This window comes from Bubalus kerabau, chromosome 15, assembly GCF_029407905.1.
Source record: "Bubalus kerabau isolate K-KA32 ecotype Philippines breed swamp buffalo chromosome 15, PCC_UOA_SB_1v2, whole genome shotgun sequence".
NCBI classification, from domain to species: Eukaryota; Metazoa; Chordata; class Mammalia; order Artiodactyla; family Bovidae; genus Bubalus; species Bubalus kerabau.
In genome coordinates, this window is record NC_073638.1 from 22,071,975 (window position 1) to 22,099,250 (window position 27,276).

Consider the following 27,276-nt stretch of genomic DNA (forward strand, 5'->3'; position numbering starts at 1 on the left):
TTTTCTTATTGGGTAGCATTCATTATTTTACACAATAAGTGTTTACTACTTGTATCATCAAAGGAAAACAAACGTCTTTTTAAACCCTTAACTGAAAGAAAGTAATCCCTGATCATAGTTCATGTAGAAGCCACAGTAAGCCACCAATTGTGTCTTCTGCTTTCCAAAGGGTCAAAGGTGAGTGGGCTGGATTTGAAGGGCACTTCCCCCACCACACAGGAAAATCCAGGGAACTCTGCAAGAAACTCAGTCACAGAAAGGTCCACGAGCACAGTGATAGACACTGCACACTCAAGGCATGTGCGGGACCTGCTTGTCCCTGGTTTTACCACCTAGCGTTTTGCTGACTCCCACAGCTCTTCTGGAAAATCTTTACCTTTGGGGTAAAGCTAATACCGTCACCGAACAGTTATCTTGAAGCAGAGAATATGGAAATCAACCAATGACCAGAGCACACCAAATGTACAATAGGCCACTGTAGTTTTGTTTTTTAATTGAAGTACAGTTGATTTACAATATTTTATTAGTTTCAGGGGTACAGCATAGTGATTCAGGGGAGTTTTGTGTTTTTGTAGATTATATTCCATTATAGATTATTATAAGATATTGGATACAATTATAATTCCCTGTGCTATGCAGTAAATCCTTGTTACTTATTCATATATAGCAGTTTGTACCTGTTAATTCTATACTCCTAATTTGTCCCCCTCACCCCCACTTTCCTCTCTGGTAACCATAAATCTGCATTCTGTGTCTGTGAGTCTATTTTTGTTTTGTATATAAATTCATTTGTATTATTTTTTAGATTCACATATAAGTGGTATCATGTAGTATTTGCCTTTCTCTGTCTGACTTACTTCACTAAGCATAATATTCTCTAGGTTCATCCATGTTGCTGCAAATGGCAATATTTCATTCCTTTTAATGGCTGAGTGATAGCCCAGTGTGTGTGTGTATGTGTGTCTGTTGATACTGTAAATAATGCTGCTATGAACCTTGAGGTACATGTATCTCTTCAAATTAGCATTTTTGTTTTTTCCAGATATGTACCCAGAAATGGGATTGCTGGATCATATGGTAAGTCTATTTTTAATTTTTTAAGGACCCTCCATACTGTTTTCCACACTGGCTGCATCAATTTACATTCTCACCAACAGCGTAGGAAGGTTCTCTTTTCTCCACACCCTCTCCAGCATTTATTATTTGTAGACTTTTTGAGGATGGCCATTCTGACTGGTGTGAGATGATATCTCTCTGTGGTTTTGAAATGCATTTCTCTAATAATTAGCAATGTTGAGCATCATTTCATGTGCCTGTAAGGACCTGCAGGTTTTATAGCCAGTTTTCTCTCAACATCATCATCCCAACCATGATGAGTACTCATTCCTCAAGCCAGAAAGCACAGATTAATTACTAGATATACAGCACTATTTTAGCCACTATGGTGAATACAAAAGAAACAGAAGCAGCCATTCTTTCCATAGCATTCACAGTGTGATAGCCAAATATATGACATACACATCAGGAATATTTAAATGACAATAAGACGACAAAATTAAATGGCTAAATAAGCTACACAGATCAATTTAAAGGAGGACACTGCTCACTATGGACTTAAATAGTTGGGAAAAGCTTCAGGGAGGAAGAGTTTTGGTAGCATAAGAAGGTAGACAAAGGAAGTCCAGGCACTGGTACCAAAATAAGCAAAGTTACTAGATAGAAAAACCAATAATGAGTCTGAACAGACTGTAATAAAAACCAAGTTGGGGAACAATAAATTTAAGGAAGGAGAAATAGCTTTGGGCAGATTATAAATCCTCTTAAGGGTTCATTTACCTCTAATCCATCAAATACACCATTATCAAATTAAGAACATTTGTGGGAAAACCTGTGTACAGACACTATGCTATATATGACAGAGACATATGATATCCAGTCTCACATTAATCTTCCCAAAGTAGGTATCATTATTCCCACTTCACAGACAGAAACTGAAATTAGTTAAACAGAGATGTTAACTAATTTGCTCAAGGTCACCAGGTAGGCAACAGAGTTTAGAACCCAGGCCTACTTGACTCCAAAGTCCATACTCTTTTTTTTTTTTTTTAATTTTCCTATACTATCTCTTCCTAAAACACAGCTGCAACAATATTACTCTGAATTTATTATATCTCCCCTCATCACAGCATATTCTCCTCTTTTTGACTATCAAGTGTCCCCATGATGATCCCCTGTGCATCAAAGCCTGCTCTCACGAGAGTGTCTGCAGCTAAAATAAACGTGGCTAATAGCAGTTTGTCACACCCAGGAGTATTTTCACTGTTACAGGAATCAGAGGCTTCAGTTAGAAAGAAACTCCAAGTCACTTAGTGGAATACACTTCCTACCTTCTCAGGGAGCCAAGCCAAAAATGTATTTTATGATGTCCATTTTCATAGCTTATAAAGCTAAAGCTCACACAGTAAGAATCTCACCCATAAACTGAGGGTCTCCACGGAAATCTAACCTGCCCCAATCCAGGAGACAAAAGGCCAGCCGTGGCTACAGGTTTGCTCTGAATGGAAATTGAAAGTCCTGATATTTCACGCTTTAGGTATATGACATAAGGGAAATGTATTTGACATTTAAATTCCTAAATGTTTTCTAAACAGGCTGCCAAAAAAAAAAGTGCTTTCTAATAATTCTACAAAATGGTCCTTTACCGTCTCTGGGAACCAGGAACATTATCTTTAGCGCTCTCACCTTTTCTGCAGTCAAAGATCCTACGGGTATCAAATGGTGAAAGTGTCATCTCTCAAAGGAACCTACATGGGCTCTCAGAGTGGGTAAAGATGAGTGTGTAGAAGAGCATGGCCCGTCACACTGCTTCACGGACTCCGTGTGAGAAGAACCCTCACTGACTATCCACTTGCTAAAGCCGGAATATACTAATCGTTAGCTCAAAGGTACCCACTCCAGTGTTCTTGCCTGGAGAATCCCAGGGACAGGGAAGCCTGGTGGGCTGCCGTCTACGGGGTCGCACAGACTCGGACATGACTGAAGCAACTTAGCAGCAGCAGCAGCAGCTCAAAGGTAACTTGAACGTTCCCCAGGAAGTATTTTAATGGACCAAGGATGATAAGAGTTGCAGAATGTGTTTCAAAATGGCTTGAATTGAACATAAGAAATTTTCTGATCCAGCTTAGAAAATAGGTTGAATTAAATATTTTACATAGAAAATAAAGGTCATTTGAAAATAAAAATGACACCCTTCATTCTTTCTCAACAGTTGTTATATCCCTCACCTTAAAGAAATCACTTCCTAAAAAAACTCTCATTTCATCAAAGCTCTATTACATATGCTGACAAATTTTAAGGGTGGAACGCTTGTCATAGTAGTAAAAGGAGAATTATGCCCTTACGTATCTGGATGGCTCCTCTAGGTTCTGGTCATTCATGTCAGTAGGAACAGTCCGGGTGGCCAGTGGTCCCTCTGCAAAAGGTTTTGGTAACTGGCCTCTGAACTCTGATGGAATGAACTGAAGCTGCCAACTGTCAGAAACACAAAAGAAGAATGAGAAAAACACAGGGGGCTCAGATTGCTAAATGTACTTGAAATACATAAGCAAAAAAAGGAAATTTCATGTGAAAAATATTTCACTTGGAGACAAAATATTTCTGCGAAACCTTAGTCACAGAGCATAGAGGCAGAGGTCACAATTTAATCCAAGATCGTTGAGAAATTTTCAACTTGAGAGCTCTCATACCATTTCACCAACTCTCAGCAGTGAAATTTCCAACAGTGGTTATACCATCAAACAACTAGAGAAACATCAAAGCTCATTGCCAATTATCATGTGATCAGGGGACCTCTCAAAATTTAAGCAAGTTCATCAGGCGTAGAGAGGAAACAGTGAAATGTAGGGACTCACTGTGGGAAAACTACTTTGTTCCTGAGTAATCCTCAAAAGCATCTTTAGTTATGAAACTGTTTCAGATGGAAAAGGCAAAGGCTAAAGCGAACACTTTAAAAAACAAGCTTTAATTAATCATTAATGACTGATACAGGATCTTTATCAAGGAAAAAGATATTACCACCAGCTTAGCTGCTGCAGCCAGTCCCCAAATGGAGCAACATGACTCATCTTAACCTGACTTCTCTTTTCCCTAAATAGGACTCTTCTCTGTCTGAATAAAGCAGTTACAAAGGAACTAGGAGCCCATGCTATCTAGCACATCCAACCACAGACAGCATGGAGGAAAGCAGTGCACAGGTCTTAGCCACAGCTTTCCCCAGAGTGCATATAGTGGGAGAGACCGTTCACTGTCGCTGGACAACAAATGTGTCCTCTCTAAAAACACTCTAGACACCGAGAGTCTCTAAACCACTTTCAAAAGTGGATTAACATGAGTTAGTCATAAAAATTTAAACACAGATCCTCAGGAAGAGCCACAAGCAGGAGCCCAGGACCCACAACGTCCTCAGAAGGTCAGGGCAGCGCAGGGTACATCAACAAACACAGGCCCTGGGTGCTCGGCACGCTGCCCGAGATGGTGAATCACTCAAACGCCCCCGGACAAATCCAAAGTGGAGGAAAAACTAAGACGACATTGCCACAGATTTGCTGTTTCTACACCTCGATTTAAAACTCTGAGAATTAAAGGGCAGCTTACTTGTCGGGCAGAAGGAAGCTGCTAGGGAAGCGATGCCACTCTTTCCCGACACAGACGTTGACGGGCCGGCCTTCAGGAACGCTGTGGATGGTGGGGTCTGTGGCAATTCGATAAAATTCTGGATACAAATCAAGGGGTCCGTGATACCCTGGAAAGGAGAGGGGTGTGTGAAAGCCGAAGATGAGAGAGGTGAGATCCTGCTATTTAATTACAACGCGTGTTAGTGGCCCTCTGGGATCCGTGTGAGAGGCACACAGCAACTCCAGCAGGATCCCACTCAGTGGCATCACACATCTCTGCAGTCAGGAAGATGATTACAGCAGAGGCCCAATCTTTGTCAGAAATTATTTGCTTTCTTGCCCTTCTCTACACCCTCCACCTTTTTAATTCATGTTCTTTGAGCCCATTTCAATATTCTGGATCCAAATGAAGATTATAAGAAAGAATATAATCATGGACTTGAGCCACAACTCTGCATCCTATGTTTAAGGCTTCCTTAATTCATTCTTTAAAAGAAAAAAAAAAAATTAGTAAGAATAGAGAAGAAGTGTATAGTTAATCACACTAAAAGGAATTCTCAATCTTCTCTTCAGTCCTAAGGTACAGATGTCACATCCCATTCTTAATTCGAAGTCCACAGGTTCTCCACACAGAAAAGCCCTCCCCCTCGGCTTAGGCTGAATTGTATTAAACACTCACGCGTCAAGCAAAAACCAAGGTAAAGTGAGTGTGGATTAAGTTACTGTCTGTACATCTACCTCTGAACAGTGCCACAGAGCGAGAAAAAGACAGGAGCCCGAACAGGAAGAGTGTTCCTAACGCCAGCCAATTCGACGTCACAGTGTAATGCTCCAGGCGGTATCGCTGAAACACGAAGTGGTAACATTTCTAGAAAGAAAGAAAACTGCTCTGAAAAAAAGATACACCTTGCAGGATACACATCATCACAAGACATCATCATAACTTAAGAGGAAGGAAAAGAGGTTCTACCAAGAGTCTGAGCATTTGCACACAGTGGGGTACCCACTCCACATTCTAAGATGAAAGCAAACTCTGCTAAACTGTCTGTAGATCAGCCTCACCAGAGGATGTTCCTAGAATGAAATCTCACTGGCTTCACAGGAAACTTAGTTGGATATTTCCCTAGTGACTAAAGTCCTAATAATTTACTTTAAAAAAAATATTTAAATGAAAATGGCTTTTGGTAGTTTTTTTTTTTTTTTTAATATATGAAGTATCTCAATCTATTCTGATGTAACTGGTGATTAACCTTCACTTTCCTTACTGACAAGTTTTCATCAAAGTTTTTAGTAACAACAAAATGTCTCATGACCAAACAAGAAGGAAACAGAATTCCCCTCTTGGAACGTTAGGAAAATGCTGTTAATTATATGCTAAGCTACTTCACAAACCAGATGAATGTCATTAAGAATATACACACACCTGCATGAGTTCTGCAGCCTTTCAGCACCTTCCCATGAGACTTTCTTCCTGCCTTCTTTCCCTCTCAGACTAGAACTACTTTTGGAAAGCAATTTTGCAATACATAACAAGGGCCATAAATATGTTTGAACTCCTTTCATACTTTTTGGAATCTTTCCTAAGGAAACAACCCAAATACCTAAACAAAGATATTTATCCTAGCATTATTTATAATACTGAAATAAGTGAGCAACCTAAACTCTAACATAAATTACGTCTAACCATTATATATAACCAATTCAATATATTATGTATTACATAATAATGTTATATATCGTATCCAACTCAGAACACTATATTGCTATTAAAATGATGCATATAGACATGGCAACATAATGATATAATTATATTAAGAAGGATACAGTTACATGAACCTTAAACTATAAGCATAATAGATTCCGTTATATGATTGGCAAAAATGCCAGAAGGAGATTTTGTTTGGGTAGCAGGACTGATTTTAGAAAGAGGTAAAAGAAAAATTATCCGTGATGAAGCTCAATTACTTTTATAATTAAAATTATTTTTAAAAACTATTGTCCTAACAAGGATGAGATTTTAAAACTTTATGCTAAATGAAAGCAGTCAATCACAAAAGCGCACATATTCTATGATTTCATTTATATGAAATGCCTAGAATAGGCAAAGCTATAGAGATACAAAGTAGATTAGCTGTTGATTGTGACTGAGGAGATATTGGAGGGGGGCAGCTACAACAGCTAAAGGATTTTTGAGATGATGAAAATGCTATAAATTGAGGGCAGTAATGCTTACACAGACCTGCGAATAGCCTAGAAAACACTGTATCATATACTTTAAATGAGTAAATTCTGTGGTTTGCGAATTGTGCGTGCATGTGTGCTAACTCGTTTCAGTCCAGTCAGACTCTGAGATCCTATGGACTGTAGCCCGCCAGACTCTTCTGTCCATGGGATTCTCCAGGCAAGAATACTGGAGAAGATTGCTGTGTCCGCCTCCAGGGGATCTTCCCCACCCAGGGACTGAACCCTTATCTCTTTCATCTAACCAGCATTGGTAGGCAGGTTCTTTACCACTAGCACCACCTGAGAAGCCCTTGTGAATTATATCTTATCATAAATCTGTTAGCCTTCCCTGGTGGCTCAGACGGTAAAGCGTCTGTCTACAATGTGGGAGACCTGGGTTCAATCCCTGGGTCGGGAAGTTCCCTGGAGAAGGAAATAGCAACCCAATCCAGTTACTCTTGCCTAGAAAATCCCATGGACGAAGGAGCCTAGTGTCCATGGGGTCGCAAAGAGTTGGACACAACTGAGCGACTTCACTCACTCATAAATCTGTTAAGAAAAAAAACCTATTACCCAAATTATTCATTTTTTAATAATTGCAAATGGAGCAGAGGTTTAAAAAAAAAAAAAAGAGTCCGACACTTCCAAGGCCATAAATACAGAAATATTCATGATTAGTTCTGACCTGGACAGGTTTTAAGCCAGGATTACAATGTCCCATATTGCTAACTGCCTGAAGTAATCCCAAACACCTGAGCCAGTTTCATTCAGGTTTCATAACTGAAGAACAGACATTTCATTAGCTCTGCTGGGCTGCTACCATCCTGTGCTAGGCCCATGTAACGACTTAAAAAAATTCCTTTCATAGCAATTGGGTTCTTATTGGCAAGAGAGACAAATTATTACTAACACAAATCAACACTGCAAATATGTGATCAGAAAACAGCAGTAGAGACAACACCTAAGCAATCAAAGCTTCAGAATATGATCTGTATCACCTTTAATGTATGGATAACGTATCTTAGGTGGAAGCATTCTGCAACCTGCCTTTAAGCTTTTTGAACGATTTAATGTGAAACAGAATGAAGCCGACATACATTTCCCTGAAACTCACCTGAAGTGCAGAAAGGGCCACAGCACCACAGAGACATATAAGTGGATACACAGGGAAAAGAAATCTCTCCTCTTTGTGAGGCTGGATGAAGAAAATTATAAACCAAATATACATTGGAGCCAAGGTAAGCCAATAAGGGTGGCCTAAATTCTGAACTGTAAAACACAGAAAAAAATATCCACCTTTCACCATATGAGACCAAAACAGCACATTTACTCTCAAAGTTCTCTTGATCTCAAACTTAGGCATATATCCTAGGGCACCCCACTCTTTTATTCACACTTTCTCTGATATAATTAAGGAGTCAAATAGAAAGAGGTATATACTTCTTAGCTCTCCCAAGAGATCCAACATTTAAAGGTAGGTACAATGCTGGATTTAGCTGGAACACAAATGAATGTCAGGTGAATAGGTAATAGAGCTTAACAATTTCTACACTGGATGAAGAAAAAACACACCTCTCTCTCTCTCTAGAGAGAAGAGTCCTGCTACTCAGACTAAAGATTCTTGAGATTAACCAAAAGCATAACATAAATTCACTTCTTAGACTTTAATTCTTCTGTTTATTACATTAATCTTCTTACATATATACCAAATAGCTATAGATCAAAGGAAAGAAACAAAGTTGGATTCTCAAACTCATCACTGGTTTCTGTCAAGCTACAAATAACAGAGAGTTTGTTTCAAAGAAAATATAAAACCATTCTTAAAGGAAGTTTGCTGAACGAGTTTTCTCTCCTGTTTGGTAATGCACATCCATCCACTCTGTACCTCAAAATTAAAGCCAAGAATGTATTTTAAACCATATGAAAGAATTGCAGGAATTTAATGAACACTAAGACCCAAGCACCTGCTGGAAAGTTCCTGTAGTCATGGCTAGGTACATGGACACTGAGTGATAAGCCTACAACCGACAGTGAAGGCATCTCAAACTGTGCTCCCATTAGCGGTAACGAGTAGTACACGGGAAGCACCGACCAAGGGTGGATAGACAGCGCCCCCTGGTGGCCGTTATGTCTACAATGAGCGAGTTGAGGTGAAAGATCAGGGTTGTCATCAGAGCCCAACTTAGCATTGCTTAACCTACTGCTCCTTAGTTACACATGCTTTTGAAAATACAGGTGTTTTTTTTTTTTTGGCCTTGAGACGTGCAGGATCTTAGTTCCCCAGCCAGGGACCAGGGGTCAACCCCGCACCACCTGCAGTGGAAGCGCAGAGTCTTAACCATCAGGGAAGTTCCTGCAGACATTCTTTAAGAATAAACATTCTTCAACTGCAATAACAAGTTTATCTTTTTTTTCATTTATGAAATTTTAGGCTATAATTTAGGGTATTTACCTTTCCAAGAAGTATTTTGGGTTGGAATTTTCTTTATTATAAGAAAAAAAGTTTATCTTCTACAAGTAAACAATCTTTTCTTCTTTTGCATCTCAGAAGCTAACAAACATATTTTAAAAATATGGCCTAAAATTTTGGAACATCCTCTATAAAACATTTATAGTTTCTGTTAAACTATACTCTGTTAAACTGGGTTAAACGTATTGTTGCTGTTATAAAATATACAAAACGTATAAAGAAAAAACAATCCTCAATTTCTTACTAGCTGGACATGTAGGTACATGGCACAATTTTAAACCAAAATTGGATTCCCACTTTAGAGAACAGCTTAATATACTGTTCTTGTTTTTACTGTTTTTATAGTTATATTACAAGCATTTACAAATCTTCCACAAGTATAAATTATTTTTATTGTCAGAAAAAGGTACTTATCAAAAAAAAAAGAAAAGTGATCCTTAATAAACATAAGGAGTGAAGGAATGTGTTAATACCTCATGGGAACAAACAGCTGAATCCAAACGCGGGACACTATATATGCAAGATAAGTGACATGGTTTCTTTAGAAATCTTCAGGAGGACAAAGGTGAGGGAGGGGGGGAAACCTCTAGAAAAGCTTATGAAACGTAACACCAAATTCAGTATATGACTCATTTAGATCCTGCTTTAAACAAACTATAAAAGTTTTTTTTTTTCCCAGACAGTGTAGGAATCTAAATACTAGCTGGGCATTAGGTGATATTAAGAAAAAAACTTAATTTTGTTAGATAACGGCATCAGGGTTATGTTACAACAAAAGTTCTAAAATAAAGCAAAAGTGACTCTGAAGGCTGCTTTCATATTCTATGAACACAGCAAACTCTTTATAAACCACTAATTGTAGAAAAGCAGAATGGGAAATGGTATGGAGGGATCACCTGGCATCCAAACCAGAACGAAAAGTTGGAAATTAAATCTTCTTCCAAAACTCAAACGAATTTCTGCTCAGCTCTGTCTTCCAGTCAGAGCAAGCACCAAATGTGGGGGAATCTCTACATGGCTTAGTTTCCAGATTTTTGGTTGAATTTCCCAGAAATTGTTTGCCTCTAGAGTTGATTATCTTAAGCAATTTACCATACTAACATACACTTCTTTAAATAGGCTTATCTCCCAAGATTTTTTAAATGCTTTTGCCTCCCCAGATGATTCTATAAATCATACAGACTTCCTCACTTGCAATTATTAACCAGATTACCACATAGGTTAGCACAGGTTGAATAAACTATAAACAGAGATGGAAAAATGCAATAAGCCAACCATTTCCATAGGAAGAAAATGGAAAATAAAATAAGTAGATTTTTTTTTATTTCTTGGTATACATTGTTACTTCTCTTCCCTCCCCCCAAATCTATCTTTCCTTATTCCACTTACCATGAAATCTCTGCAGTAGGTATTCCATGAGAGAAGTCAGTGGTAAGACCAGGAGGGCTAAAGCAAAGACTACATTGAAATTCAGAAATCCATTAATTAAATAGAAATACCAAGGTTCTGTGCCTGAGGGAAATAGAGAGACAAGGACTCATTAGTGGATGCCTCCGATACCTACTACAATGCTTGACTCACAGAGTTCCTTGTCAAGCAAATTTGATGGTCCAGTACCTCCTGTAAGTGAGAGCCCACAGCCACTCCCCCCACCTTAGAAATCAGGTTTCAAATATTTAACTCTCATGACTACTATTTGTTGTTGTTCAGTCGTCAAGTTGTGTCCAAGTGTTTAAGACCCCATGGACTGCAGCACACCAGGCTTCCCTGTCCCTCACCATCTCCCAGAGTTTGTCCAAATTCATGTCCATTTAATTGGTGATGCCATCCAACCATCTCATGTTCTGTCGCCCTCTTCTCCTTCTGCCGTCAATCTTGCCCAGCATCAGGATCTTTTCCAGTGAGTCAGCTATTCATATCAAGTACTGGAGCTTCAGCTTCAGCATCATTCCTTCCAAAGAGTATTCAGGGTTGATATACTTTAAGATTGTCTGGTTTGATCTCCTTGCTTTCCAAGGGACTCTCAAGAGGCTTCTCCAGCACCATAGTTTGAAAGCATCAATTCTTCGGCATTCTGCCCTCTTTATTGTTCATTTCTCACATCTGTACATGAGTACTGGACCACTATATCCAGCCCAAATTGCCAAGCCCAAATGGGACTAATACTTTTCAGAAAACCAAACAATATAAATAGCTTAGCAGCGATACTGTGATTTATAATAAGAAGTATTTATTTGGTCTTCACTCCCATTCCTAGGAGAGAGCGCCTAAAATGACCTTCCTAATTCCTAAAGTGGTGAGAAGTGTCTTTTGTTATGTTAATTTGGGGATTTCTGGCAAAGTCCTAGGTAACATCAGGAAGGGGACTAGTTGCAAGAGGAACCACCTAGTGAATGGAGGGTTAGAACTTTCAGTCCTGCTTTTCCCTCCTCTGGGAAGGGGAGAGGGTATAGCAATGGGGTTTAAACATTCAAGCAATGGTGCTCAAGTAATGAGACCTCCATAAAAACCCAAAAGGACAGTGTTCAGAGGGCTTCCCGGCAGGTAAACAGGTAGGGAGACACAGGGGAGGAAGCAGGGATAGTGAAAGTGAAGTCGCTCAGCTGTGTCCGACTCTTTGCAACCCCATGGACTGTAGCCTACCAGGCTTCTCTGTCCATGGGATTTTCCAGGCAAGAGTACCGGAGTGGGTTGCCATTTCCTTCTGCAGAGGATCTTCCCGATCCAGGGATCGAACCTGGGTCTCCCGCATTGCGGGCAGATGCTTTACCCTCTGAGCCACCAGGGAAGCACCACGTATCTTCCCGCCCACCGTGCCCTATGCATCTCTTCCATCTGGCTTGTCTCCTTTCTAATAAACTGGTCAACAGAAGTAAGTGTTTCTGGAGTCCTGGGAGCTGCGCTAGCAAATTAACTGAACCTGAGAAGGGGGCTGCTGGAACTTCTAATGTGGTCAGTCAGAAGCCCAGGTGACAACCTGGACTTTCAAATGGCATGAAGCAGAGGCCTCCCCACTGGGCTGGAGGGTGGCGGGGTGGGTGCAGTCCTACAGAGCTGAGCTATGAGGGCCTTGCCTATCCATTTATCCTATCACATTCTAGTATCCTTCCCCCTGATGTGCTCAACCACTTTTCAACAGTGTCTGTTGAAGGGGGACCTTCCACAAAAAAGCAGCGACTTTCTGAGGAAAACCATGTTCAGAGACCCCAGACCCTGCTCAGCTTTTCAGATTCAGAATGAAACAACATGACCGAAAACGCAAGCCTTGCTCGCACAAGTTTTGATTCTTTAACTCCAAATCCTGAAACTCAAGTGATGAGAGACAGCCTGCTTTGGCACATTCCGCCGGTATTCATCTGCTCTTCCCTCCTGTGATTACTTCAATCAGGCAGTGAATGACACACGCGGGTTTTAATCACTGTGTGTTGTGACACCCGCCTTGCACCACAGCAATTTCCTGCAATCAGCATTGCTTAAAAGGGTAATCAGAAGGCAGAGGAATACTCAGAAAAGCCTGACATTTCTGCAGCTTGCACAGCAAAATAAGATTAGAAACCAAACCCATAAGGCGAGAAACGTCTAAGGGAGGAGGAAGATGCAGAGGGGACCCTGGGGAAGGACTCAGGTTCGACAGTGTGTCCAGCTTTAGGGAAAGCTCCCTCCCTCCTGTCGAAACCCAGGGACAGGGACTGTCCAGGAAGAGAGACTCTGTCCCAGGCCAAGCTCATTAGAGACATTTGTATCTTGTATTCTTTACAAATAATCTTTTAGGTTACAGAAAACTGCTGGCCTGCTAAGTCAATTCAGTCATGTCTGACTCTTTGCGACCCCGTGGACTGTAGCCCGCCAGGCTCCTCTGTCCATGGGATTCTCCAGGCAAGAATACTGGAGTGGGTTGCCATTTCCTTCTCCTACAGAAAACTATTGGATGGTTTTATTTTCAAAATGGAAAACACACGTCTTTCCTGGGTTTTAATTACTATTTAACAGCACGTTTCCTAAGTTGAGTCCTTTAGAAGTCCAGTTTTCAGAGAAGTAAGTTTTCGCACAATCATCTCCTGACCGCCAGTGTGGAGGCAACGCTATCAACCCTGACCCACCTTCTTCTTTACAAAATTCTGGAAATTTGACCCTGGGATGATAAAGCAGCGTGACTAGAAAAAAGGGGGTCGCCCTTCACATCATCTGTTACAGATGCTTAAACATCAACAGATAAAAGCCTCCTTCTCTTTGATCCTTGCTAATATATGCTTTTTCAAGCAAAGTCCTCTAGTGTTTTCCTCTTTACCACAACTTACTATGCCCTCCTGTTAGGGCTGTCTACTTTTTTTTTTTCTTAATTTGTTTATTTTAAGGCTGTCTACCTTTTAACCAAGGTATACTGTATGCTGAGATGTGGAACCAAAAGCATTAACTTGGTAAACTCAATTATTTTTATGTGTTAGGACCTCATAGATCAAGTTCATAGCTAGGCTGTGAACATTTCGTAATAGACTGTTACTTCCCTGAAGGATCGGGTAGAAACTGGGGAATAAGTCAAGATTTGGGAAGGTTCAAGTGACAACAGTCTTAAAAACAAGGGCAAAAGGGGACAAGAAATAGTGAATTCTGTTAACCAGTGTCCTCCCCTACTTGATGAGGCATCTACCTTATAAGAGTAAAAACCTGTATCTCTTTCAGGGAGATATTCAACACTGCTCTCAGAAATTATCAAAAGTGAACTATGTATTGTAGAAAAAAATATGTCAGAATGACAAGCTAAGCATTTAACTCGTGCAAGACGTAAGGTGAAAGGAAGCTGGAAGCAGGGTGCAGGGGGGCTCACCTATCTCCCTTTTCATGGAAACTGCCTCAATCCCTTTCATTCAAATGAGCTCAAGGGAGCTTTGTCAGAGACTAAAAGAAGAAGGGATAATGTTTATTGTTCCATCGACTGAATGAACGGGAACTACTTTATAGGCCTACAGTTTTACAGAACTCTAGGAACTAAATTATAATAAATCATCCTTATAAATGTCAAATTTGCACCACCAAGAGGAAAAATCCACCAAGGTTCAACACAAATGATTAACAAAACAAAGAAGGCTCCAGAACAGGTCATGCTAGTGGGTGACCCTAAGCACGCCTCCAAAGCCTCCTCTGGGGCTTCATCCTCTGCTGCTGCAGGACTGGAAAGCTGTGGGCCTTCTGACCAAGGGCTCTATCCTTTACCTTCTGAAATCTCCCGTCCTGTGGCCTGACAGATTTGATAAGACAGACAGGCACGGATCATATCCTAAGCTCCAAGGGGCATCCCTGAGCAGACCCGCTGTCGTTTTTGAGAGAAGAGCACTTCTTACACCCATCCTCCCACACCTGTCCTCCCACGCTTCTCCCAGGCCTGCGTTCTCATCAGAGAGCACAGCTCTTCACACAAAAATACTCAACCTCAACATCTGAGAACTTGAAATGTTACAAGGGGAAGAGGCCGAATCAGTGCCAAGTCTAGTCACTTTCGTTTTTGCAACACGAAATTTCACCTCTTTATCTCTGACCCCACAGAGACGTTTCACCTACAACTTTGCAACTTCCATGTCTACACTACTCTAAATTTCCTAAGCATCGAGTATTCTTGACCTCATCCAAGTAATAATTGTGAAAAATTGCCTCTGTCCCCTGGCTTCAAAAGTCAAGAGTCAGTCCAGGTCTGGAATGTGTCATTAATAAATGCTATTTGGCCAAAAAAAGTATAGAAAGGCCCCTTTGAAAACCAGGAACAATAGAGAGAATAAATATTTACAGATTTTCCTCAATCCATGATGGGGTTAAGTCCTGATAAACCAATCATAAACTAAAAACATCATAAGTCAAAAACACATTTAATACACCTAACATACCAAACACTGTAACTCAGCCTAGCCTACCTCTAACAAGGTCAGAACACTTACATTATTAGCCTACAGTTGGGCAAAAGTCACCTACTACCAAGCCTGTTTTATAAGACAGTGTTGGTGGTCTCATGTAATTTACTAGCTACAGTACTGAAAATGAAAAACAGAACGGCTGTCCGGATAAAGAATGGCTGTGAGAGCTTCCACGGTTCACCCTCATGACGAGTGGCTGACTGGGAAGTGTAGCTTCACTGCCAGTGCCCAGTACCACGAGAGATACCTTATCGCCTACTGGAAAAAGATCAAAATTCAAAGTATAGTTTCTACGGAATATGTATTGCTTTCACACCATCATAAAGTCAAAAAAAATTATAAGTTAAAGCACCATAAGTTGGGGTGGGTTCTAAGCAACTTCAGTCGTGTCCAACTCTTTGTGACCCCATGGACTGTAGCCCGCCAGGCTCCTGTGACCGTGGGATTCTCCAGGCAAGAACACTGGAGTGGGTAGCCATGCCCTCCTCCAGGGGATCTTCCCAACTCAGGGATCGAACCTGCGTCTCTTATGTCTCTTGCATTGGCAGGCGGGATCTGTACCACTAGCGCCACCTGGGAAGCCCCATAAGTTGGGGACCATCTGCATATTATTACAATCACAATGGAGAGATTGGCATTATCTTGCTTACACCTGTGTAGTTCTTACCTAAAATTGGATAAGCTGTAAAACGACCTTAAGTTTTTAAAAACAAACTCAATATTCAATCTTTTTGGCTCAGCAGTCCGACATTTGACATTCTGTTCTTCTGCAGCGTGTCCACCTAGTGTCTTCCTGGCAAACTCCTACTCTTCCTTCCAGCTCAGCTCAAAGACTTTCCTGACACCAACAGATGAACTTGCTCCTTCAATTCCCTGACTATCATTCTACTGCTGCACATAACACATTGGACTATAATTAACTATTCATGTGTCTGCAGCCTTATCAGACAGCAAATTCTATGAGGAGCATAATCAATGATCAAAAGCAACTGATTGAATGTTTCTTTAACTGAACTCATTTATCCATTCATTCAAGAAGTATTTATAGGCTTATTAGGTTCTTATACTTAAGAAAGTGAAGTGAAAGTTTTTCACTTTCATGCATTGGAGAAGGAAATGGCAACCCACTCCAGTTTTCTTGCCTGGAGAATCCCAGGGGCAGAGGAGCCTAGTGGGCTGCCATCTATGGGGTTGCACAGAGTCGGACACGACTGAAGCGACTTAGCAGGAGCATACTTAAGAAAACACTAAGAGATGTATGCAAAAACTATCAGCATGAAGCACTTAATCTAAAATTTTCAGATTAAAAAACTAGGTGCCATAGCTAACAAAGCACTTGAGGTGGGAGACTCTAAAAATAGCTGAAATAATGCCCCAAAGTGCCAAACAAGTGAAAGAGTTTCCATGACAAAGACATGCTGTCTGTTTGACAACTGTACAGCAGCAAAGCATCTCTTAAAACATAAGTCTTAGGACTTCCCTGGTGGTCTGGTAATTAAGAATTCACCTAGCAGTGCAGGGGACGAGGGTTTAATCCCTGGCGGGGGAATCAAGATCTCACATGCCAAGACTATACTTTCAGGGATCACATCTCTGCAATCTACAGATTCAGTGTAATCTCTATCAAATTACCAATGGCATTTTTCATAGAACTAGAACAAAAAATTTCACAATTCATATGGAAACACAAAAGACCCCAAATAGCCAAAGCAGTCTTGAGAAAGAAGAATGGAGCTGGAGGAATCAACCTTTCTGACTTCAGATTAAACTACAAAGCTACAGTCATCAAGACAGTATGGTACTGGCCCAAAACCAGAAATACAGACCAATGGAACAACACAGAAAGCACAGAAATAAACCCTTGGACCTATGAGTACCTTATTTTTGACAAAGGAGGCAAGAATATACAATGGGGCAAAGACAGCCTCTTCAATAAATGGTGCTGGGAAAACTGGACAGTTACATATAAAAGAATGAAATTAGAACACTTCCTAACCCCATACACAAAGATAAATTCAAAATGGATAAAAGACCTAAATGTAAGACCAGAAACTATAAAACTCTTAGAGGAAAACATAGGCAGAACACTCGACATAAATCAAAGCAAGATCCTCTATGACCCACCTCCTAGAGTAATGGAAATAAAAACAAAAGTAAACAAGCGGGACCTGATTAAACTTAAAAGCTTTTGCACAGCAAAGGAAACTATAAGCAAGGTGAAAAGACAAGCCTCAGAATGGTAGAAAGTAATAGCATATGAAACAACTGACAAAGGATTAATTTCCAAAATATATAAGTAGTTCATACAACTCAATACCAGGAAAACAAACAACTCAATCAAAAAGTGGGAAAAAGACCTAAACAGACATTTCTCCAAAGAAGACATACAGATGGCTAACAAACACATGAAAAGATGCTCAACATCACTCATTATTAGAGAAATCCAAATAAAAACTACAATGAGATATCACCTCACACCGGTCAGTATGGCCATCATCAAAAGTCTACAAACAATGAATGCTGGACAGGGTGTGGAGAAAAGGGAACCCTCTTGCACTGTTGGTGGGAATGTGAATTGACACAGCCACTATGGAAGACGGTATGGAGATTCTTCAAAAAACCAGGAATAAAACCACCCTATTATCCAAAGAAATCCCACTCTTAGGTATACCCTGAGGAAAGCAAAACTGAAAAAGACACACGTATCCCACTGTTCATTGCAGCACTATTTACAATAGTTAGAACAAGGAAACAACCTAGATGTCCATCGACAGATGAATGGATAAAGAAGTTGCAGTACATATACACAATGGAATATTACTCAGCCATAAAAAGGAATGAATTTGAGTCAGTTCTGATGAGGTGGATGAACCTAGAACCTATTATACAGAGTGAAGTGAGTAAGAAAGAGAAAGATAAATATCATATTCTAACACACATATATGGAATCTAAAAAAGTGGTACTGAAGAGTTTATTTACAGGGCAGCAAAGAAGAAACAGACATAGAGAATAGACTTATGGGCATAGGGAGAGGGGAGGAGAGGGTGAGATGTGTGGAAAGAGTAACATGGAAACTTACATTACCATATGTAAAATAGATAGCCAATGGGAATTTGCTGTATGTCTCAAGAAACTCAAACAGGGGCACTGTATCAATCTAGAGAGGTGGGAGGGGGTGGGAAATGGGAGGGAGGTTCAAAAGAGAGGGGATATATGTGTACCTGTGTTGAGGTTTGACAGAAAACAAAATTCTGTAAAGCAAGTATCCTTCAATAAAAAAATAAGTAAAATTAAAAAAAAAGATCTCACATGCCATAGAACAACTAGGTCTGCATGACACAAATACTGAGTCTAAATGCTCCAGAGCCCACAGGCCACAACTAGAAAGTTCACGCTCTTCACAACTAGAGAGTCTACGCACCGCAACGAAAGATCCCACATGACACAACTAAGACCCAACACAGCCAAGTAAACAAATACATATTTTTAAAAAGATTAGTCTTTCATATTTACTGAATGGACTCAACAATTACAATAAAATTAGCTGACAGTGGTAAAGTACTACTTCACCTGGTCAAAGCTATGATTTTTCCAGTAGTCATGTATGGATGTGAGAGTTGGACTATAAAGAAAGCTGAGTGTTGAAGAATTGATGCTTTGAACTGTGGTGTTGGAGAAGACTCTTGAGAGTCCCTTGGACTCCAAGGAGATCCAACCAGTCCATCCTAAAGGAGATCAGTCCTGAGTGTTCACTGGAAGGATGGATACTGAAGCTGAGACTCCAATACTTTGGCCACCTGATGCGAAGAACTGACTCATTTGAGAGGACCCTGGTGCTGTGAAAGATTGAGGGCAGGAGGAGAAGGGGACGACAGAGGATGAGATGGTTGGATGGCATCACTGATGCAGCGGACATGAATTTGAGTAAGCTCTGGGAGGTGGTGATGGACAGGGAAGCCTGGTGTGCAAAAGTCTACGGGGTTGCAAAGAGTTGGACACAGCTCAGCGACTGAACTGAACTGATTCTTTTTTATTTATTTTGGTTGCACTGGGTCTTTACTGCTGCACACAGGCTTTCCCTAGTTGCTGACAGTGGGGGTTACTCTCTAGTTGCTATTCTCTAGGTGTGTGGCCTTCTCATGGAGCAGAGCACAGGCTCCAGGGTGCATGCACTCGAGCAGCGGTGGCTCACAGGCTCAGTAGCTGTGGCTTGCAGGCTCTAGAGCTCGGGCTCAGTAGCTGCTGCACCTGGTTTTGGTTGCTTCACGGCCTGTGCGATCTTCACAGTTCAGGGCTCGAACCCATGTCTCCTAGCAGGCGGATTCCTATCCACCGTGCTAACAGAGGAAGTCCTACTTCTATTATTCTTAACTTGTACGAAGATAATCCCAACCTAGCACACAACAGGCCTAAACAAAATAGTTCTAGGATATAATAGCGATCAGGGCACTGATGCAATCTGAGGCGTATTCCAGCATGTGCTCATTTTTTCATTCACGCATGAGAAATCTTTACTAAAGACCTAGAATACAGAAAGACTACCAACTCCTAGGTGGAATAAATATTCTCTGCAAGCCTGCTAAAGCAAAATGGCATTAACACGGAAATCAGACACCCTTGAAGATTTGTCAAATCCAAAGATGAGAAAAAAGCAAAAAAATTCTACCACCCCCAAAACTCTAGTTGACTACACATCAGTCCTGTGGATGCCCATATGACAGTTCTCTAGGGAAGCCCATGGCTCAATGGTAAAGAATCCGCCTGTAGTATAGGAGACGTGAGTCCAATCCCTGGGTCAGGAATATCCCCTGGAGAAGGAAATGGCAACCTACTCCAGTATTCTTGCCTGGGAAATCCCACGGACAGAGGAACCTGATGGACTACAGTCTGTTGTTCTTCAGTCACTCATCCACGTCCAACTGTTTGTGACCCCATGAACTGCAGCATGCCAGGCTTCCCGGTCCTTCACTGTCTCCCAGAGCTTTCTCAAACTCAGGTCCATTGAGTCGGTGATGCCATCCAACCATCTCGTCCTCTGTCATTCCTTTCTCCTGTCCTCAATCTTTCCCAGCATCAAGGTTCTTTTCCCAATGAGTCAGCTCTTCACATCACATGGCCAAAGTACTGGAGCTTCAGCCTCAGCATCAGTCCTTCCAATGAATGTTCAGGATTAATTTCCTTTAGGATTGACTGCTTAGATAACCTTAAAGTCCAAGGGGCTCTCAAGAGTCTTCTCCAACACCACAGTTCAAAAGCATTAATTCCTCAACGTTCGACCTTATTTATGGTCCAACTATCACATCCATACATGACTACTGGAAAAATCACAGCATGATTATACGAACCTTTGGCGACAAAGTAATGACTCTGTTTTTTAATATGCTGTCTAGGTTGGTCATAGTTTTTCTTCCAGGGAGCAAGCATCTTTGAATTTCATGGCTGCAGTCACCATCTGGCAGTGATTTTGGAGCCCAAGAAAATAAAGCCTTTCATTGTTTGCATAGCTTCCCCATCTATTTGCCATGAAGTGATGGGACTGTATGCCATGATCTTAGCTTTTTGAATGTTAAGTTTTAAGCTTTTTCACTCTCCTCTTTCACCTTCATCAAGAGGCTCTTTAGTTCCTCTTCGCTTTCTGCCGTAAGGGTGGTGTCATCTGCATATCTGAGGTTATTGATATTTCTCCAGGCAATCTTGATTCCAGTCTGTGCTTCATCCAGCCCAGCATTTCTCATGATGTACTCTGCATATAAGTTAAATAAGCAGGGTGACAATATGCAGCCTTGACATACTCCTTTCCCAATTTGGAACCAGTCCATTCCATGCTCAGTTCTAACTGTTGCTTCTTGACCTGCATACAGGTTTCTCAAGAGGCAGGTCAGGTGGTCTCGTATTCCTATCTCTTGAAGAATTTTCCACAGTTTATTGTAATCCACACAGTCAAAGGCTTTAGCATAGTCAATGAAGCAGAAGTAGATGTTTTTCTGGAATTTCCTTGCTTTTTCTAGGATCCAACAGATGTTGGCAATCTGATCTCTGGTTCCTCTGCCTTTTCTAAATCCAGCTTGAACATCTGGAAGTTCTCGGTTCACGTACTGTTGAAGCCTAACTTGGAGGATTTTGAACATGACCGTGCTAGCATGTGAAATGAGTGCGACTATGCAGCAGTTTGAACATTCTTTGGAACTGCCCACCTTTGGGATTGGAATGAAAACTGAGCTTTTCCAGTCCTGTGGCCACTGCTGAGTTTTCCAAATTTGCTGGCATATTGAGAGCAGCACTTTCACAGCATCATCTTTCAGGATTTGAAAGAGCTCAGCTGGAATTCCATCACCTCCACTAGCTTTGCTCCTAGTGAGGCTTCCTAAGGCCCACCTGATTTCGCATTTCAGGATGTCTGGCTCTAGGTGAGTGATCATACCATTGTGATTATCTGGGTCGTGAAGATCTTTTTTGTATAGTTCCTCAGTGTATTGCCACCTCTTCTTAATATCTTCTGCTTCTGTTAGGTTCATACCATTTCTGTCCTTTATTGTGCCCATCTTTGCATGAAATGTTCCCTTGGTATCTCTAATTTTCTTGAGGAGATCTCTAGTCTTTCCCATCCTATTGTTTCCCTCTATTTCTTTGCATTGATCACTTAGCAAGGCTTTCTTATTCTTGCTGTTATTTGGAACTGCATTCAGATGGGTATATCATTCCTTTTCTCCTTTGCCTTTCACTTCTCTTCTTTTCTCAGCTATTTGTAAAGCCTCCTCAGATGATCATTTTGCCTTTTTTTCTTCTTGGGGAAGGTTTTCATCGCTGCCTCCTATACAATGTCATGCACCTCCATCCATAGCTCATCAGGCACTCTTGTCTATCAGATCTAACCCCTTGAATCTATTTGTCACTTTCGCTGTATAACCGTAAGGGATTTGATTTAGGTCATACCTGAATGGCCTAGGAGTTTTCCCTACTTTCTTCAATTTAAGTCTGAATTTTGCAATAAGGAGTCCATGATCCGAGCCACAATCAGCTCCCGGTCTTGTTTTTTGCTGACTGTATAGAGCTTCTCCATCCTCAGCTGCAAAGAATATAATCAATCTGATTTCAGTATTGACCATCTGGTGATGTCCATGTGTAGATTCATCTTTTGTGTTGTTCGAAGAGGGTGTCTGCTATGACCAGTGCATTGTCTTGTAAACTCTGTTAGTCTTTTCCCTGCTTCATTTTGTACTCCAAGGCCAAACTTGCCTGTTACTCCAGGTATCCCTTGAATTCCTACTTTTGCATTCCAGTCCCCTACGATGAAAAGGACATCTTTTTTTGGTATAACTGACAAGTAACTTCTGCCATCTTGGAGGTTACTCACTGGCTACAGTCCATGGGATCACAAAAGAGTCAGACACAACTTAGTGAGTGAACAACAATAATAATATGAGAATAATTCCTTCTTTCCCAATAAAGCTTCTTCTACCGGTAGGAAAGTGATCAATTCTTGGACATTCAATGTAGCAAAATCTGAACTGAAGCTAACCCAGGTTCACTAAAGCAGGCGGAACAGAGCCCCAAGGACTCTTCCCCATAAAACGCTGGCTGAAATGAACAGCAGATGCCAACATCCAGGCAAAGACTGGCCACTGCTCTCTGGATCCCAAAACCTACTCACTGTTAAACCAGAAATATAAACTTAGGTCAGAATTTATTCTTTTTTTCCTACTCTATCAATATACTTATTTTTAGATGTAAAAACTTCACCAATCTAGAGGAATATACAAGTTACAAAACTTTCATAGGCTCTCACACAAAGTTTTACAAATAAGCAGTCAGAATACCAATATGTAATAACCCATTTAAAAAGTACAGAAGTCAATTTTTCAAAATTAAACTCAAATTAACACAATTTATTCACCAACATATAATGCACATTATGCTTGTAATAGGCTCCATGTAAACCAAGTTCTAATATCCAATCCGGATCCAGAAGTGAGTCCCCCTTCTATTGTCTTGTGGAATCAAGTAAAATTTTACGAGTAAACTAAAACAATGGGCAAATAAAAACCTGCAGCTCTCCCTAGATAAAGGGAGACCTCTAGAGGCAAAAGCTGAAATTGGGACTTCTCTCCATATCCTTAGGGATCTTAGAGGCACATCAAGAAGTCAGTCAAAATTCCTTCACTTAGCAATTATTCTCTATGCAGTTTGTAAATTCATTTTATTTTTAACCTACTACTTGTCATCTAAAACGACAATGTTCCCCAAATCCCAGGTGGTGGCTGTCCTGTCGCTAAGTTGTATCTGACTCTTTGCAACCCCATGGACTCTTGCTCAAGTAAATTTCATTCACACACTTACTCTAAATCTTATTCAATCTGTTGGTTCTGTTGGCAAAGTGGTAAAGAAAAATGGGCATGGGTTAAACTGATTAGAGAGACAGAGATAACATTAATGTGTTTCACACTGGAATATAAGATAATCACATACACAGAAAGATCTAAGATCTTCAAAAGGTTAAGTCAGAAGAAACTATACTTATTTAATGAGAAGTTATCTTATACAATGTTTACTGACTTGACTGATCTGATCAGAAAGATCTCTAGCTTATCCCTCTGTAGTGGTCACTAACTAAAATGCTCTCGGGTCTACCCCCACACCCCACCCCACCCCCCACCCCCAGCTACAAAAAAGAACAGGCTCCAGGGCTGGTTGGAAAAGGGAATAAAATAAAAGACTAGCTGAGAGAAAACCATCAGGCAAGAGTTAGAGATGGACAGAAACTGGAGAACCAACCCCAGACTGTTCCCCCACAGGTGGCTCAGACGGTAAAGAACTTGCCTGCAATGCAGGAGACCCGAGTTCAATCCCTGGGCTGGGAAGATCTCCTGGAGTAGGAAATGGCAACCCCCTCCAGTATCCTTGCCTGGAGAATTCCATGGACAGAAGAGCCTGGCAGGCTGCAGTCCATGGGGTCACAAAGAGTCTGATACAACTTAGTAACTAAACCACCACGACTAAAGGCATTCCCTTTTTTCCCCCTCTTAATGCTAAACTGGCCAAACTATCCACCCTCTCAAGATGACCTCACCCTCATTTGCTACATTTTGTCTACAGATTTTGTGAACTTTCTCCCCTAATGCAAAATACTAAAGTAACACAAATTATTGGGTTGGCTAAAAGGTTCATTCAGGTTTTGGCCAACCCAACAAAAAAATGAAAAAGGAAAACCAAATGTGTATTTGTATAGAAAATGCCTGGAGGAATATTTTCCAAGGTGTTGACAATAGCTATCTGGGGATGATGAGATTATGAATTGTTTTAATTTTCTTATTTTTGTTATATTCTTGATTTTCTAATGAGAAGAGAAGAAAGTAACTTAATTTTAAATGAGGAGCATCAAAAGCCAAGGCATGCCTGACAGAGTCCTTACCACTCTGTAACTGAGAATAAGAGGCTGCAAGACTAACAGGAAGCCAGAACTGAGTACATTAATCAAGGAAAAATATTTAGTTGCCACATATCATCATTGTGCTGTGTTCAAACATCATTTATTTTTAAATAAGAAAAGAAGATTACCTTTTGTTTAAATAACAAAAGGCTATCTTTGATAAATGAGGCAACTGAATTAAAATTTCAAAGCTGAGGCCAATTAAACTATCCTCCAACGCTTCCCTCACTTCATACAGCCTTACCATAAAGATCAGGTCCATGAGGAGTAAAGACATTATACAAAACTATGTTGAGTGGTGCAATCACCAGCTTCCCATAATAGTAGCTGTCAATGACCACCACAGGCACCTAAGACAGAGCAGAAAACAAGGCAATTGTAGAGTTTTGCTACAACTTGCATCCTCACAATGCTAACAGTATAGACTTCAGAATGAAAAACTGAATCAACTCCTAAGGTTCTCTTTTCCATCCACACCACAGGTTGCTTTTGTTAAAACTTTAGAACAAAATAACGTAAAAAGACAACTCACCAGAAACAGCATTAGAGCAACCAACGACCAATGAAAGAAACTCTTCCACCTTTGTTTCATGATCAGCAGATCAAAGGCAATAGGTAAACTATTTAACAGAGAAACAGAAAGTGGGGAGTTAAATACTCAGAATACAGACTCAAACAGGACAGATTCACACATAACTCATGCTGAATTGCGAATCAAATGTCTCCAGCAATTACTGTGGGGGAAGAAGGTGGTACAAGAAAGGGTGTCTTCTCAAAAATAAAAATGTGATCTCTTCAGGGACTCATCAGAGGATGATGCATTCCACAGTGCACAAGAAATACAAATACTCAGCTTCGGAGTGAGCTCCATTTTATACGTATTTATGTGCAGTGGGCACTTACAATATATTAATCATAACTAAACGACCTTATTGTCCTACTCCCACCCTGCCAAATAAATACTTATTTCTCCCTTCCATGATTTATTAGCACTTTAGTAATAAAATAATATTACACACTTTCACTTCAATTCTGATATATCCCTTTCCAATATGTAATATTGTTCTAATATGCAATATGTGCCCTTCTTCCTTTCACTTGAATTTCTCAGGCAAGTAGCATATGTGCGTTGCCTTCACTATTTCTTCTTTAAGGCCTAACATCAAGTTATTAAGACTGATCTGAGGTCACCAGGAATTTCCTCTCTTCCAGACCCAGTATCTTTCCACAACCCCATCTCCCTTTGTTTTTCTGTTGCACTTGACACAAAGCATCTGTTCCTTCCTCTTTAGACTCCCTGGCTCCATGTTCTTTTCTGGGCTCTTCCCTAGTCCTCCTTTCAGGCTTTCTTCCCTATCCCATGGTGAGCCTTACCATGGTCCTAGCTCCCAAAGACGAGGTTCTACTTTTCTCTCTCTATACTCACTTTCTCAGCAGGTGCTTCAACTCCTGTTCCATGAACAATCACTTTCATACTCATGACTTCTTAATCTAGGACACTAGTCAGAGCTTTACCCATGATCCAGTCACAGTGAATTCCCTCCCACACCAATCTACTTACTTACATCGAATCTACCCAGTGTCAACTACAGGCTCTGCTCTGGCCTCCCCCACGAGCTCTCTCCATTTACACGGCACTATTATTGCTGTCATCTGTTTGGCCGTGTCATGCGGACATCTCTCTATGATCTGAAATTCCACATTCTATTAACTAAATATTGCATTGACATTCCATTTTTTTTTCTCCCCAACTAGTTACACTTCCATGAAAATGTTAGCTGCTCAGTTATGTCTGACTCTGCAACACCATGGACTGTTGTCCACCAGGCTCCTGTCCATGGAATTCTCCAGGCGAGAATACTGAAGTGGGTTGCCATTCCCTTCTCCAGGGGATCTTCCCGATCCAGGGATCGAACCCGGTCTCCTGCACTGCAGGCACATTCTCTACCATCTGAACCACCAGTTACATTTCCATAGCAGCTGTATTTCTCCTTTGATAAGTCAATAAATGAGAGCACAGTGCTGAGTAATTAACTGTGATCCCAAAATCACTTATCAAAAGGCGGAATAATCAAAACACCCAAACTCAGAGGTAATTGAGGAACTCACAAAGTTGAATGTAGATCCAGTAAAGAGGAAAAGGAATGGAGAGACTGAAAAAAGGAGGATGGAGATGTAAAAATGAGGAAACCATAAGGCCTTGTGAGTCACATTAAAGTCTGAACACCATCACTAGAAAGGAATGAAGTATTGACACATGTCATAATGTGGATGACTCTTGAAACCATGTGAAGTGAAAGAAGCCAGACACAGAAGACCATACTGTATGATTCTATTTATATAAAATCTCCAGAACAGGCACACGGAGTAGATTTTGGTGTCCAGAGACACAAAGTAGATTAATGGATGTCAACCTGGACAGCATATTACAAAGCAGAGACATTACTTTGCCAACAAAGGTCTGTCTAGTCAACCTACGGTTTTTCCAGTGGTCATGCATGGATGTGAGAGTTGGACTATAAAGAAAGCTGAGCACTGAAGAACTGATGCTTTTGAACTGTGGTGTTGGAGAAGACTCT

At 40.7% G+C, this 27,276-nt stretch overlaps 1 protein-coding gene across 4 annotated transcripts in view; it reads right to left on the reverse strand.

Moving 5' to 3' along the window:
* Positions 1 to 27,276, reverse strand: part of ALG9 (ALG9 alpha-1,2-mannosyltransferase) — a 114,237-nt gene that overhangs the window by 61,765 nt on the left and 25,196 nt on the right. For 3 of the 4 annotated variants that reach the window (XM_055547958.1, XM_055547962.1, XM_055547959.1), the window contains exons 7-13: positions 25,230 to 25,317; positions 24,942 to 25,047; positions 10,756 to 10,878; positions 8,011 to 8,165; positions 5,412 to 5,541; positions 4,654 to 4,801; positions 3,402 to 3,531 (exon numbers count right to left, since the gene is read on the reverse strand). In XM_055547958.1, coding sequence (XP_055403933.1) covers positions 3,402 to 3,531; positions 4,654 to 4,801; positions 5,412 to 5,541; positions 8,011 to 8,165; positions 10,756 to 10,878; positions 24,942 to 25,047; positions 25,230 to 25,317 — 880 coding nt within the window. The remainder of the gene's footprint in view (positions 1 to 3,401; positions 3,532 to 4,653; positions 4,802 to 5,411; positions 5,542 to 8,010; positions 8,166 to 10,755; positions 10,879 to 24,941; positions 25,048 to 25,229; positions 25,318 to 27,276) is intronic. The other variant, XM_055547961.1, reaches the window with a different exon arrangement.